This window comes from Anguilla anguilla, chromosome 15 (assembly GCF_013347855.1).
Source record: "Anguilla anguilla isolate fAngAng1 chromosome 15, fAngAng1.pri, whole genome shotgun sequence".
Taxonomy (NCBI): Eukaryota; Metazoa; Chordata; class Actinopteri; order Anguilliformes; family Anguillidae; genus Anguilla; species Anguilla anguilla.
In genome coordinates, this window is record NC_049215.1 from 25,603,720 (window position 1) to 25,617,560 (window position 13,841).

Genomic DNA, 13,841 nt, shown 5'->3' on the forward strand with positions numbered 1-13,841 from the left:
GTTAGTGTTTTAGGGGGGTCATGCGAGCCAGGTCCCTGCAGAGGGACGTTCAGTGGTGATTATTGAAATCCTCTGGGCTGAAGCTGCAGTCATGGCTCAGGCGCATCAGTCCCCTGAAGCATCAGTGAAGCTGGACCTGTCAATCTCGTGTGTGTGTGCATGTGGGCGTGGCCAGTTTATGCCCCTCCCCTCACTGAACCCTTTAGTGTTGAATTGCAGTAGTTGTTGGTTGTTAGATCACAGCCGAGAGAAGCGGGGGGCCAAACACATTACTGCCATGCTTTTGAACATATGTGAACCATCTGTGCTCATTAACCTTTCTACCTGTCCTGCTCCTCGCTGTTCACTTTCTCCCTCCCTCCCTCCCACCCTCTCCAACTCTCTCTCTCTCCCTCTCCTATTCGCTCTCTCCCTCTCCCACTCTCTCCCTCCTTCTCCTATTCTCTCCCTCTCTCTTTCCATCTCTCCCTCTCCCTTTCTGCCACTCCTGCTCTCTCTTCCTTTATCCCTCCCTGTCCTACTCTCTCTCTCCTTGCCTTCCACTCCTCCCCTCTCTCATTGTGTTGTGTTAGGTGCTGGGTTGTATTTCAGTCTGATTGTTGCTGGGTTGTGACCGGGTCCCAGTGGTCTCTAGTCAGAGCGACTCGCAGGGTGGGGGCCAGGGAGGGGGGAGTTGGGAGTTGGGGGGGGGGGGGGGGTTGGGGGGCAGGGAGAGGGTTGGGGGGGTGCGTGTCGGGGCTTATCTCCACTGTGGAGAGGGAGATACAGGGGAATGGCTGGCCTTTTTACAGCCCAGTCAGGCCCTTTGAAGCTTTATTTAGGAATGCGTTTGGATCAGCCCCCTCCATCTGGAACTGGGTCATCGGGCATGCCTTCCTGGCTGCTTATCTGTACCCCACCACATGAGCAAGAGAGAGAGAGAGAGTGAGCAAGGGAAAGAGTGAGCTAGAGTGAGAGTGAGCGCGAGAGAGAGTGCAAGGGAGAGAGTGAGCGAAGGAGAGTGAGACTGAACAAGAGAGAGTGAGCGATAGAGAAATAGTGTGAGAGAGAGGGTTTTTATGGGGTGGTATAATCCCATGTTGTCTAGAGAGAATGGGTCTGCAGGGAGTCGGATTCTATAACAGCTGGACTGGAGTAAAGTTTCATGTCATATGGGCTAAAAACTCTCAGAGGACAGTTACTGCATGTTCAGATTTCAGACTGTCGCCATCCATTCCCCTGTACTGTACGTTTTCTTGCAGATCCAAGCCGCTGTCATAGACTACTATAGAAGGATGTGGTAAAAATTTCTCGGAAGCAATGACAGCGATAGTGGTGCTTATGATTTGAATCAGCAGTGCACTAGGGAATGCCCCCCTTAAAGTGTGTGATTGACAGCACAGTGCAGCTACCAGTGGCAATCCTTTCTGAGGGAGTTGTGTTGCACTGAAGTGGGTTAGGTATCCCAACAGTTATGCACACACTTGCATACACCCACATGTCCACACACATTCACACATGCACACACACACACGCACACACACACACATGCACACACACACACAAACAGACTCACACATGCACAGTGAGGGCAAAGATTCCCCGAAGCCTTTCTTTCACATCGATGTTCATCACAGGCCATTTATAGAGCGGCTGAGTGCTCTAAAGCTGTGTGCCGTCTTGTCAGGTCTGGTCACATGACCCATTGTGGGAGTGGCTTACGCATTACTCTTGCAGGGGGGCTGAAACTGCCATCTTACAGCCATGACATCATCCTGTCTTTCACTCAGCCCTCTCCTTTGATGTGCCACACGCCCTGTGGGCAGAAAGGCCCACATCACAGGGACGTCCCCCTGGCCGTTTCCGGTCTGGTACCATTTTCAGGTACCAGAGGGCAGAATATCGGTGCTCCTACAAGGAGTGACCTCTAGAGGCCGTCCTCCAGTGAATCTCTGCCTCTCCTCCAGCTCCTGGAGGGAAGGGGTGCGTAATGGCTGCCGTGCATCATCCGGGTGGCTGTTGCTTGTCAGCTGGTCATTGTGGGGGTCTTTCTGGAAGCTTGATGAAATGCGCTACACAAACGCAATGAATTATGAATAAGCCGAAATAAAAGGCTCGCTAGCAGATGTAACTGAAGGAAAAGGATTCCCTGGCCGCGGCGGTGGACTGATGTGCGCTGGGGCTGCTGGGTAATGCGCCAGTGAGAATGGGAGAAGTGTGGGCTGTCAGCCCCCCCCCCCCCCCCCCCCAGGCCTCTGGCCGAAGGACAAGGGGCTCTTTGATGCGTCTCTCAGCAGCAGGGCTGGTCTCCAGGACCAGGTGCAGGCTGGGAGCACTGGGAGGGAGAGAGAGCGAGCAAGAGACGCGCCCCCCTGTGTGTGTGTGTGTGTGTGTGTGAGAGAGAGAGAGACTGTGTGTGTGTGTGTGTGTGTGTGTGTGTGTGTGTGTGTCTGTGTGTGTGTGTGTGTGTGTGTGTGTTCTGACATGGAGGGCAATATGTGATTAGCCTTTTGACATGCTCTCCCTAACAGTTTTCATTCCATGCCCCATCTCTGAGTATCTGAATCTCAGAAACTTTGTACAGCATATATGTGTGCTTGAGTGCTCAAAAATACACATACTCACACACACTCACGCGCCCTCACTCACACACACACTCAGGCACCCACAGCATGCACACACACACTCACACAAACACACACACAGCGTAGAGCTCTGAGTAGAGTGAGTTGGGGACAGTAACTCAGGACCGTGTAAGTGAACGGACCTGAGGGGCTTATTTTTTATCACCTACTAAATTCCCCTGATTTTGCTCATTAGTTCATGGAAGGACTGTGCAGTATTTCCTGTGAATGTGCTCTATACTACCAGTTATGGTGCTGCTTGTTATTGTAATCTCACTAATGCTGTGATACTGGCTACACTTTTAGCCGCCATGCTGCTTTCTTGTTGTTGGGATTCTCATTTGGGCAGTTATAGGCAATGTGGAATGCACAGGGAAGGTGGAATGGAATGGAATGTAGGTATTTAAAGCCTGCTGTGAACATGTGAAAGAATCCACCACCACATTCGTCCGTATTCCTGGGAGCAGGTACATACTTCTGCGGGTACTAATGTTTTTCTGTATTTCTATATGTAACCTTTGGCAATATTTACAAATGTATTTCATGCCAATAAAGCATTATGAATTTTGAATTTGAGAGTGTGTGTGAGAGAGAGAGAGTGAGCAAGAGAGGGCGAGAAAAAATATATTGCCTCACTGTTCCACTGGACCCAACCACAAGAGTGATAATGCAACAGCTGTATAGGGTGACACCACTGAAACACCTGAAAGGTAATACTGTAACAGCTGTAGAGAGAGAGAGAAGTCGAGAAACTGTGGAGAGAGGTGGACAAACTGTGCTGCGTGTGTGCGTGTGGGAGAAAGGGACAAAGAGAGGCCATCCAGTCTTGCTTCTTCTTCAGGCATTTCCTCGGGGAAGTCCTGTGCGCTCCGCTTGATGGTATCTTTTCCTCATCTCCCCGCGAGGCGCAGAGCGCCATCCTCCATCAGATCCCCTCGCGGCGGCTCTGCGTGCCGTTGGGCCTCGGCCGGGCCATCCGGTGCCCGGGCAGAGGCTCCAGAGTCTCTGCCTCAGAGAACTCGTACCGCCTGCTGCCCTTTGTGAAAAGGTTCACCGCGCAGACAAACACACAAAGTAAAAAAAGAAAAAGGAAAACCTGACTACTGTAAATGGCCTTTTTTCGTGAATGTATTTCATATATTGTACATCCCGGAGAGAACCTTTGGAACTGCTCCTATACAGAGCCCATGTTTGTGTTAGCCAGGTCAGTTTGTCACAGAATGGAGATTAGAATGGTTCCGTATTTCCTACTTGAGTTCTGTTCCAGGCTTTAGTCCCTCTTCACCTGTTCAGTAAAATTTCATGAGGTTTCTGGTGCTGGTACAAGCTAAAGTTCCACAATATGTGATGCGCCCATCTCTTGTATAAGAGGAACTGGAATTGTTGTGAATTCAATACCACAAAAATGCATTGTCTCATAGCCTTGAATTTTTTTTCATTGTTTTTAATTTCAGATGTGTTGAAAATTATTTCTGCATGATCAACACTTTTGGTCACACTTCTGTCATCAGTTAAAGAAATTTTCAAAGCCAAAGCTGTGAGTCAGCTGTGATTTTCTGTCTTTCCTGTCTCAAATCTCAACTTGTGCAAGTCTTAACTAATATCTTTGGTTCTAAGAACTTTCCAAGCCATTCCTCCTGCTAACTGGTATTTGTGGTTCTCTGAACTTTTTGTATCATTCATTCCTGTTGCCAACTGATGTCTATGGTTCTCAGAAGTGTCCGTGGCATTCCCCTCCTTGACTGATATCTAATGTCATTAGAACTGTTCATGGAATTCCTATCTCTGAGTGGTATCAATGGTGATCGTAGCTGTTGATTTCAGTCTTATCTCTGACTGATATTCATGGTGATCAGAGCTGTCTGTGGCATTCTTTCGATTTTGATGTATAGTCCTTCCAATTCCCTTTTCAATTTCCTTTTTGTGGTCTATAATACTGAAGTTATTGTCATGCAGTTACTCACTTTGTCTGGTCATGCATGTTATGTTTTAGTTACCCATCCTGCTTTGCAAATAGTTTTTTGTTGATATGATTATGGTTGGAGAATTGGCCTGCAGTGTGTGGGCAGTTTTTGATTGCAGGATTATTTAGTGTTAGGATGGGCTTGTGTTGATCTTCCGCCGATATATTTTTCAGGCTTTTCAGCGTTTGTCAAACATTGTGAATGGGCTACATTCTGAGCAGAAGGCTCACTGTGCATGTGTCCATGTCTGTCTGTGTGCGTGAGTGTGAGTATGAGGGTGTGTGTCTCACTTTTACCAAGGCCATGTGTGACTCAGCGAGGGAATGCCCTGGTCTGATGGCTATGCCTCAGCAGCTTTGGCAGAAAGTGGCAACACACACCGCGTTACCATGGTGAATGCTCCCCCTTCCTCATTCTTCATGGACTGTATTGTCATTGTCACCTTCACCTTTATTGTCATGGCCTGACCTTCCCTTCCTTCTCTGGAGTTTTATTTACACGTACGCTCTGCTGAACCCTGAATATTCGCTCCCCGAAATCCAGATCACTCATGCATGTGGTGTTTTGTTTGTTGGTTGAATTCTGTACTGTAATTCGGCTTTTTTTTTTTAAGAGCATTTGGGATATTTTTGTTGTTCCAAATTATGTGTTGAGCAAACTGCCAGTGGCGGCACTTGGAGAAACTGCAGTCAGCTGGGCATTGCTGTCCCACACGCACACTCACACACACATACACGCGCACGCACACACGTACACACACACCTACTGTACCAGCATTCATCGGTCTTCACAGCTCAGTCAGCTATGTGTGCATGAATCACCAGGGTAAATATAGACGTGTGAAGTAACAGGATCTCAAATCTCAGAAGTACATTGTCTTTTGGCTTTGCCAGATTTTAATTTTACATGCACTTTGGCTCTTTGATGAGAATTTGTCTCACGGCAGACTTTTATAACGCTAGAACTTAAAAAACAGAGCAGACCCGTTCTGCCATTTTTGTGAATCTCAAGTAAAATTAACATGCGTCATATTTAACCAAGTCTAAATGCGTAACTGACAAAATTCCGATGCACTTGAATGCAAAATTTCCGGGACTCCAGTTTTGTCACAAGCCTAATCACTTCTCTCAGTATGGAATGTGTTGCTGATAAATAATGTTGTGTGCTTCTGTTTACCGGTTTCAGTCCTGAGTGTGTTTTTCCCCTCCTGACCTGTTCCTTTGTCACCAATCCCCAGTGCCTGACCCCTCTGTACATCTCTGGGACACTTGCTTTTGTTTGCTAAAATACATGGACATGTGCTCGTCCACAGCCTGAGTGTTTGGAAGCAGAGTGCAGAGGGTTCATAGATAAGTATCAGCTGGATCCTCGCATGGGTTTAATGTGTGTCACGTTACCATCTGTTGGGGGGGGGGGGGGTCTGTAGGTATGAGCTAGCGCCTCTTTGGGACCTTGTCTGTCTCGGTCCAGTCCTCCAGGCTGTCTGTGTCAGGCTGATATTTATTTGGGAGGGCAGGGAGATCAGCGCCACCTCCCTCAAACTTCACTTTTCTCTGAGGTTAATGTCTTACTGCAGACCTCATTTAAACTCCACATCTCTGCCTGTGCTGCTCCCTGTGCCCGTTTTAGGAGTGTGGATGACACAAAACTGGGGGTAGGTGGGTGAGACTGTGAGCCAAATGGTGCCACGGCTCCTAATGAGTGATCCAGATCCAGTCCATCTGCCGTGCCGCAGAGCCTCGACCCCTGAGCTAAGATGTGGGTTAAGCACTGAAGGATTGAGAACCGAGGCCCTGATCTGATTGGCTGCGGAGTCGTGGCTGGAGCTGCAACGGGACATTCAGACAGTGACTGCCAGGTGCTGTTGCTGTTCAGGCCTTGACATTTATCCCGCATTGTGAAACTAATTGGTCTAATTACAGTGTAATTACTGTACGCGTAAATGTAACAGAAAGCCCCAAGATGTACAATGTGTCTGTTGACAGGTCTTTTGTGTGTTAGGCGCTGCTCTGTTCAGTGCCTTATTATTCTATAATGTCAGCTTGTTAGAAGACTTTTTTTTTTTTAAGTTTCAAGTGAAGTTGAGTTTCAGCTGGCATTAGGTTTTAACTGAAGATCCAGGGATGTTACAGTTAGGCCGACAACTTTGACCTATCGCTTGACCGTCCTGTCTCTGGGTTGAAATGCTATTTTTATGGAGAAGGGTAGCTCACAAAGCCTTACATGATCCCAGTAAACTACTGCATTTGCTGTATTTGTGTAGCGTCATTGTGAAAGCTGCAGAAGTTCTCCTGGCTCCTGTTCATTATGTACTGCCATTCTTCAGTGAGTTGAGACTTACACCCCGCAGCATTGTTGAAATTACTTTTTTTTTTGTTTTTTGACACATGATTAATGAGGAAGAGCAGGCATGTTCTTATGGAAACCATCCAGACACACACTTGCCTCTGGTGTTGGATTTTTTGATTCTCGGATTGAATGTCATTGTTTTATGCTGATTGAATGCAAGGTGATATACCAGCATTCAATCAGGAGCAGAGACCAAGGACTGTGCTTCGAGGGATTCGATAATGAATTTAAAATGTTAACCCATGACAGGGCTTGTATGTAGAAAGGCTGCAATAATGTATTACTACCAGTACTAACAGTATTACTACCTCACAGACTGTCCATTTCGTGTTGTGACCCTGGGCAACAGTGGTCAATGGATAATGTGCCTAACTGGAAATGTCCATTAAAATGCTGAGTGAGCATGCCTGTGACCTAGGCAGCCATGTTGGACAGAGTGCCTGGGTCTTAATGGTGTGTCTGTAGGGTGGTGAACCTGGTTGACAGTTACTTATGCTGCTTATCTGTTTTCACACCCAGTCTTGTAGAGAGGAGTTTGAATCACTCTGGGAGTGGACCAGCCCTTGTGCTGAAAATGATACCTACTTGAAAGTGGCATATGGCGCTTTACAACTGATCTCTACAACTGTCGGAATGTTTTCCTGATTCGCTGGGTCTCTCCCTCTCTTGCTATCTCTCTCTCACAATCACTGCCATTTGGGATTCGTGCTGTTATTCCCTTTTAATGTAAAAAAAAAATCATACTGGGGGTGAAACAAACAGATCCAACTGTGTGTGATCTTCCCCGCTAATTAGCCCTGTGTCTGTGGTGAACTGGGTTAATCCCTCATCGCCTCGTCCCCCCCCCCGGGGTGAGTCCGGCGAGTCCAGCTCAGGTGACTGCTCGGTTCAGACAAAGGAAACCCAATCCCGAGGCTCCGGGCCCTGTGTTCACGGGCAGATTATTGCCAGGGCGGAGACTCCCCATCCCCTGGGCTGGCTCTAAGGCAGTACTGGGGCCGTCGCTCATTAACCCTCTCTGCGCCTGCTGTGAGCCAGCATAAAGAGGATTGTCTGGGGCTCCAGTTTTAAATCTACTGTTTGGGTTCAACACTCCGCTGAGCTGGGTGAGGTTTTAGTCCCCTTTCTGAATTCTAGCACCCAGGTACTGTAGGGGGTCCCTGGCTGGACTTGGTTTGCAATGCATAAGTGTAAATATTTCCAAATAAGATTTTGATTTTTTTGTATATTTTATTTTCAGAATATATGGAAAAAATAACTTGGGTTGGGGTCCCCTGGATGCCTGAGCCTGGGTTGGGGGTCCCTGGATCAGCGAAGGTTGAAAACGCCTGCTCTGTATCTTTAAGTTTCAGCTGAACTCTCTACTGTTGTCTGAAAGTTTCTTTCGGCCCTTATATGCTTGCAAGTGGCTAGACCAACTGTCAAAGCAAGTCTGCACCAAAAGCATTGGGTGGCCTTGGGCAAGAGCAGAGGACCACATACAGAAAACCTGAGAAGGGCAAACCTGAATTTCTGCTGTCAACTTGACAGGAACTGTGGGGGGAGGACGAGGGTTTTGCTTCTCCGTCCTGCAGAGAGCACCCTGAAAGCAAAACCCCTTTGACTGACGTAGGTGTCCGCCATTTTCTGGTCACCTGTCAGCCCTCTACTCCACGGCTAAATGCGCTGCTCTTAAAGAGTATCCCTTGGGCTATTTGAGCCTTCAACTCAGCCTCTGTGGCACCAGGGTAACAAGCTTTTTCAAACCGAGGGACTTAGCGGCTGGCCACAGGCCCTGAAGGCAATGAGGAAAGGCATTCACTGCGACGGTAGCGGCTCGCGTGGAGCAGCTATAGGGTCACAGAGAAGCCTTTTGTATGCGGCTCACGATAGCCGTGCCCATTACCGCTAACCGTACAGCGGCCGCATTCAGACGGCTCCAGCGTCGGCCACCACGAGGCTGGGAAAATCCCGCATCGAGCTGGCGGTGCAGAGCTGTAGTTTCCTGGCAAGCGTTTCCTCTTTGATGAGAGGCAGAAGGAACGGGCGAGAGGGGAATTGGGGGGCTCTTGTTCCTAGTTCTGTTTGTGTTACTGGGGGAAGGATGGGGTGGGGGGAGGGGGGTGAGGAGAGGGGGGAGTGGGGAGGGCGCAGCAACAGGAAAAGTGTGGGAATGTTTTCATAGCGGGGTTACTGCGGCCCGGCGGCCATGTCAGTCATCGTGTATGTCCTGGGGCAGACGAGGGGAATCTGGCTGGGGGGGGCGTTGGCTGGAGTGGAGGCTGTTGCAGCATGTCCTGCCCTTCAGTCTTAATTAGGAATGACGTTCCTCAACTTCAACTGATTTTTTTTTTTTTTTTTTTTTAAAAGAGAAAATGTATTTATTTACACGTGTTTAACAGGCCATTGAGTTCCTGAGAGTCCTTGTGAGAATGAGGGTAACGACAGACGGGCGGTTAAAATGTGGAGCTGTGCAGCATTCCTGCCGCTCAGCACCGGCCTACGCATCTACCCCCCCCCCCCCCCCTTCCCACAATTCATCCCAGGCCGGTGATGGGATGTGTAGTTTCAACTGTCCACGTCCTGCCTATATTCATGAAGGATTTTATATTAAAACTCATGGAAGTGACCGGGAAAATATCTGAAATTTTTAAATCACTTTAATCACTTCTGTGAATATTGATCCCCCCCCCCCCCCCCGGTTACTGTAATTCCCCTACTCTAAGAGCTCCTGTCTTTGTTTTGGACTATCTGAAGCAGTTTCTGTCCATGTCTTGTTCTGTATATTTTCTCTGTACCTCAAAACCCTTTCTACTTCCCAGGCCTGACTACTGTGTGTCTTACATCCTTCCAAATGATGAGTTCTTTATCTCATGAGATTACAGAGATGGCTTTCTTCTCATTTCTATTCTGACTGAATGGATTATTTTACTGTGAAAGGTTTTTCTCTGCTGTGTCGCATATGATCACTGTGTTGACCTCCGGGGTCCATGTTGATTCAGATGTGGGCCATCGTGCTGTTCAGAGAGTAATTTAAACTGGAACTTGTAACACGTGGGTTGGGGAGGGGTGAGAGATCTATTAAACATGTCTTTGCCTGTCTGACTTCATTGTTTTGATCTGCGCCTCGCGATCTTGGGAGTGTCGAAATTAGCAAGCTTGGTCCTGCTGGTGAATGTCACATTGTCTTTTATGCAAGCCCTAGGCTGTAGCGCACGCTGACTCACTATGTATTCCCCATGTAGCAGCGTTCCATCTCACGGGGACTTGCTCCCAGGTGTAACACACAATACCTGACTCTCTCTTCTCCTTCCGTCTGCAGGGGCGACATGTCAAAACGGGACAGCTGGCGGCCATCAAGGTCATGGATGTCACGGAGGTAAGGGGAACGCGCTTCACCTGTTTGCCTTCAGCGGGGAGCTCTGATTGGGTCCTCGAGGAATCAATCGCTTCCCGAATTCCATCTGCACACATCAGCCAGATGCATTTCCAGGGATTGGCCTGGTTGCAGCTGCCTGGTCTTGTTTTCACTGCACTTTGTCTGTGCTTTGAGCTGTGTGGAAATACACTGTTGACGCTCATGATCCATATTTACGTTTGTTAACTGATTGGTTACTGGCCTTTTCTTGGAAAGGGATCCTTTTTAAAAAAACTAGATGTCTCCAATCTGATTCGAGATCTTTAGTCAACTCTGCTGTCCAGTAAAATAAGTAACTGTAATGATTTTGGTGATTAGTGTCTGCAAGTCGAGACATGTTCTAACCTTCTGTCGCCTATCCCACTTTTATTGACAAGTAAGCCCAACACTACAAAGTTATTGTAAGCTTTTGTTAAGTTCAGAACTATTTTTTTTTGTCTTTTGTGCATGTTTAAATCTGGTAATTTTGGTTCAAGGGGAAGATTCTTAAAGCTTTCATCACACTTACTGCAAGTGAATCTTTACACACAAAGTTCATTTGCTGTTGGTATTTTTTTTAGGTTTAACTGAGAGAGTTAAAAATGAATCTTCATTTAAAAACCAAAATCTTCCTTTTTTTAGCCTCTGTGCAAGATCAGAGATTGCATGGCATGTGGGCAACAGGATGGTTCACTGGAAGGAGCCTCTCCATGGGCTCCGTTTTAATCCGGAAATGGGACCTCCCAATTGGAGCCTGGTTGCCACGGCCACCCACACAGACCCTAACGATTGCATGTCCTTTTGCCCACCACAGGGCCCTAATCATAGCCTGGGACTCGCCTGCAGCCCAAGCCTGCTCTGTTAGCTGCTGCTCCTGCTGTGAAAGCCTGGCAAAGCCCAGCCTCCCACATTGCTCAGGATGCGGACGTCCCATTATTATTTATTTATTTTCGCTGCTGAAAGGCAGAAAACACTGTGGGCACTGGTGCCAAATGCATATCATGGCGCAAGAGCCAACAGCTTCAGTCAGCCATGGATTTTAATAAGTGCTTTTTTTCCCCCGTTCACATCAATGAGGCCAGCTCCAGAACAAGTCATTTAGCCTCCTGTTTCACCAAGGCTAACGGTAGATAATTAGCAGATGAGGTGAACACCCCAGACCTTTTTTAAATTGGGTAAAAAAAAAAGAAACATTTTTCGCTAGACTGAGATCAGGGATAAGAGATATAGCAATAACTAAGTATCTGTTTATGTTAGTGGCTGTTTTTTGATCAGAGGCTGACCAAACTGTTGTAGGCAGACAGAGAAGTGCTCAGTAGTGTAAATCAAACCAAGGCTTCATGTTTCCCTGAGCCGCAAGGCTCCCCCAAATAAATATTTTCCCTCCTAAAATAGCTTGTAATGTCAGTTGTATGAATGTTCACTTAAAAAATGCATCTTCTCCTTGCATATTTCACCACTAAATACAGGGCTGTGGTAGTCTGTAGTACTCATGGTGATGTTTGGGTTAGATTTATTTAGCCCTTATCTTGCACAACATCCTTTACATGTTTTATTTATAAAACCTAAATATTTTTAACTGCAGTGAAATATTCTTATGCACATGAACAGGGTCATAACCAGGACCCAAAAATTATAGAGGCCATGAGAGTTTTTTTGGTTCCATTACTTAAGTGTTCATTTTGTTGAGTTTTGTGGTGCAAAAGCAGGGCCAATCTATTATTTTAGGTTAGCCTCAGAATTCAGAAAACATTGTTCACACCCTTCTTTTTAAGTAATTCAACAATCTTCAAGCTTAAATACAGTAAAATGAACAGAACCGATCTGGCTAACCTGGTGCTAGATGGCTTGCTAACTACCTGGGATTATTTTACCTTGATAGTTAATGTATGCTTCCTCAGTATTAGCAACTGAATCAAACTTGCCAATATGTCAAAAAAAAATGCCATTCCCCTAGCTTGTGAATGTAACCCTGAACTTGCCTCAACTGTAACCTTTATCATCAAAGCAAGATGCGTTAGATTGGCTTGTGTTTCGAAATTTTATTTAAATATTTCAAAATGGAAAGTTTGTGTGCCCATGAGTCCACGTCTCTCATAACTGTCACTCTTCCTTCGAAGGGCCAATTCTGACGAATGGGACAAACAGAAGTGATAAACACGCTCTTACACTGGCAGTGCCTTTTATGCTTGCATTATAGAGCATTAGGAAGAGATTTCTGTCACACGCTCTAGGCGATGGTGCAATCAGAGAGTCCTGACCCGGTTTTAATGCAAGCGGTTAATTTACTGAGACACGCCGCGGCCTCTCCTAATCGGCGTTGGTCATGATCATCGCGATGCGGAACACTGGCGCCGGGCGGCGTTGCGCCACCGTTTCCTCCTGTGGGCGTTGGGGATCTGACGCATCACCGCCCCGTTGCTACGACAGCAACACCTCAAAAGGTGGCGGGACCTGTCGGTCCACTCTGATGAAAGCCTTGTCCTGTGTATGATCCTTGGCTCATTGTGAGGCTTATGTAAGGTTTTGTGTTTATCCACTATGGACTGTAAACAGGTTGGTCCCCTGAAAGCTCACTCGTTCCTAGTGTGATAATTACTCCACCCAGTATAAAGGACTGGGAAAAACTCAGAGAAGATCTTGCATATCTATGCATGTCAGCATCATCATTAACCCTTTAAGGTCACATAACAAATATGTGATTAGAATGTTCTTAACTGAATGTTCTAATGCTGATGTAACAATCAGTACTGGTAATTGAATGCAATGTTCTTGATTTCTAGAATACTGACTTAGAATTTTGAAGAGAAAAAAAACATTCCACAAAACCTACTCTTTGAAGGGTTAAGTCATAATACACTACATTATTTAAGGGATTATAGCAAGTGTTCCTAGCTCTTGCTGTTCCATTTCATTGACCGTTAAATCCGTTTGCAGTGTGTGCCAGAACAGTGGAGGCTGTTGTTTATTTTTGAAAAACTAGTTCCAGGATGCAGTGGACTTGGCATTCCTGTAGGTGGCTCTGTGCACGCGTTGTCAGTGCCAAGCCCCCTAAGAGCTACTGTTGCTTCACCGTTTTTCCTGTCGGTTTCTATGTATCTCACATCTGTAAAATAATGTAATTGAAAACCGGCTGCATTGTGGCTCCCCTGGAGATGGTTTTGGTGAACTCCTGACCTGCCTGCTGGTGCGATGAATAGCTCTGGAGTTGGGAATTTTACTGTTATTTTTGTCTTGCTGCTCTTATAAATGCAGTTGTTGTTTCTGGCACTTTGAATTCACAGTCTGCACAGTTATGCTAACTGTAGGTTACATGTGTACAGTGGCGCTGATATTACCGGTAGAAATACCATAGCTTCTTTTATCGTTGCTAAGCGCACTCCTGCGTTGCGTTATACACACTGGATTCCTGATGAGTTTAGCGGAGGAGGCCGTTGCTCGGGTTGATTCTGCCGTCGTGCGGGTGGAGAGGCTGTGAGGAGCGGCGGCGGCGGCGGCGGCTTTTGGGCGAGGAGGAATGCCGAAGATCCCCCCCGCCCGCCTGACCGG

At 47.0% G+C, this 13,841-nt stretch overlaps 1 protein-coding gene across 13 annotated transcripts in view; it reads left to right on the plus strand.

Annotated features, from left to right (window-relative positions):
- The window catches only part of LOC118214305 (mitogen-activated protein kinase kinase kinase kinase 4), a 78,707-nt gene that overhangs the window by 24,785 nt on the left and 40,081 nt on the right, over positions 1-13,841 (plus strand). For all 13 annotated transcript variants that reach the window (XM_035394192.1, XM_035394180.1, XM_035394186.1 and 10 more), the window contains exon 3: positions 10,218-10,274. In XM_035394192.1, the coding sequence (XP_035250083.1) occupies positions 10,218-10,274 (57 nt within the window). The remainder of the gene's footprint in view (positions 1-10,217; positions 10,275-13,841) is intronic.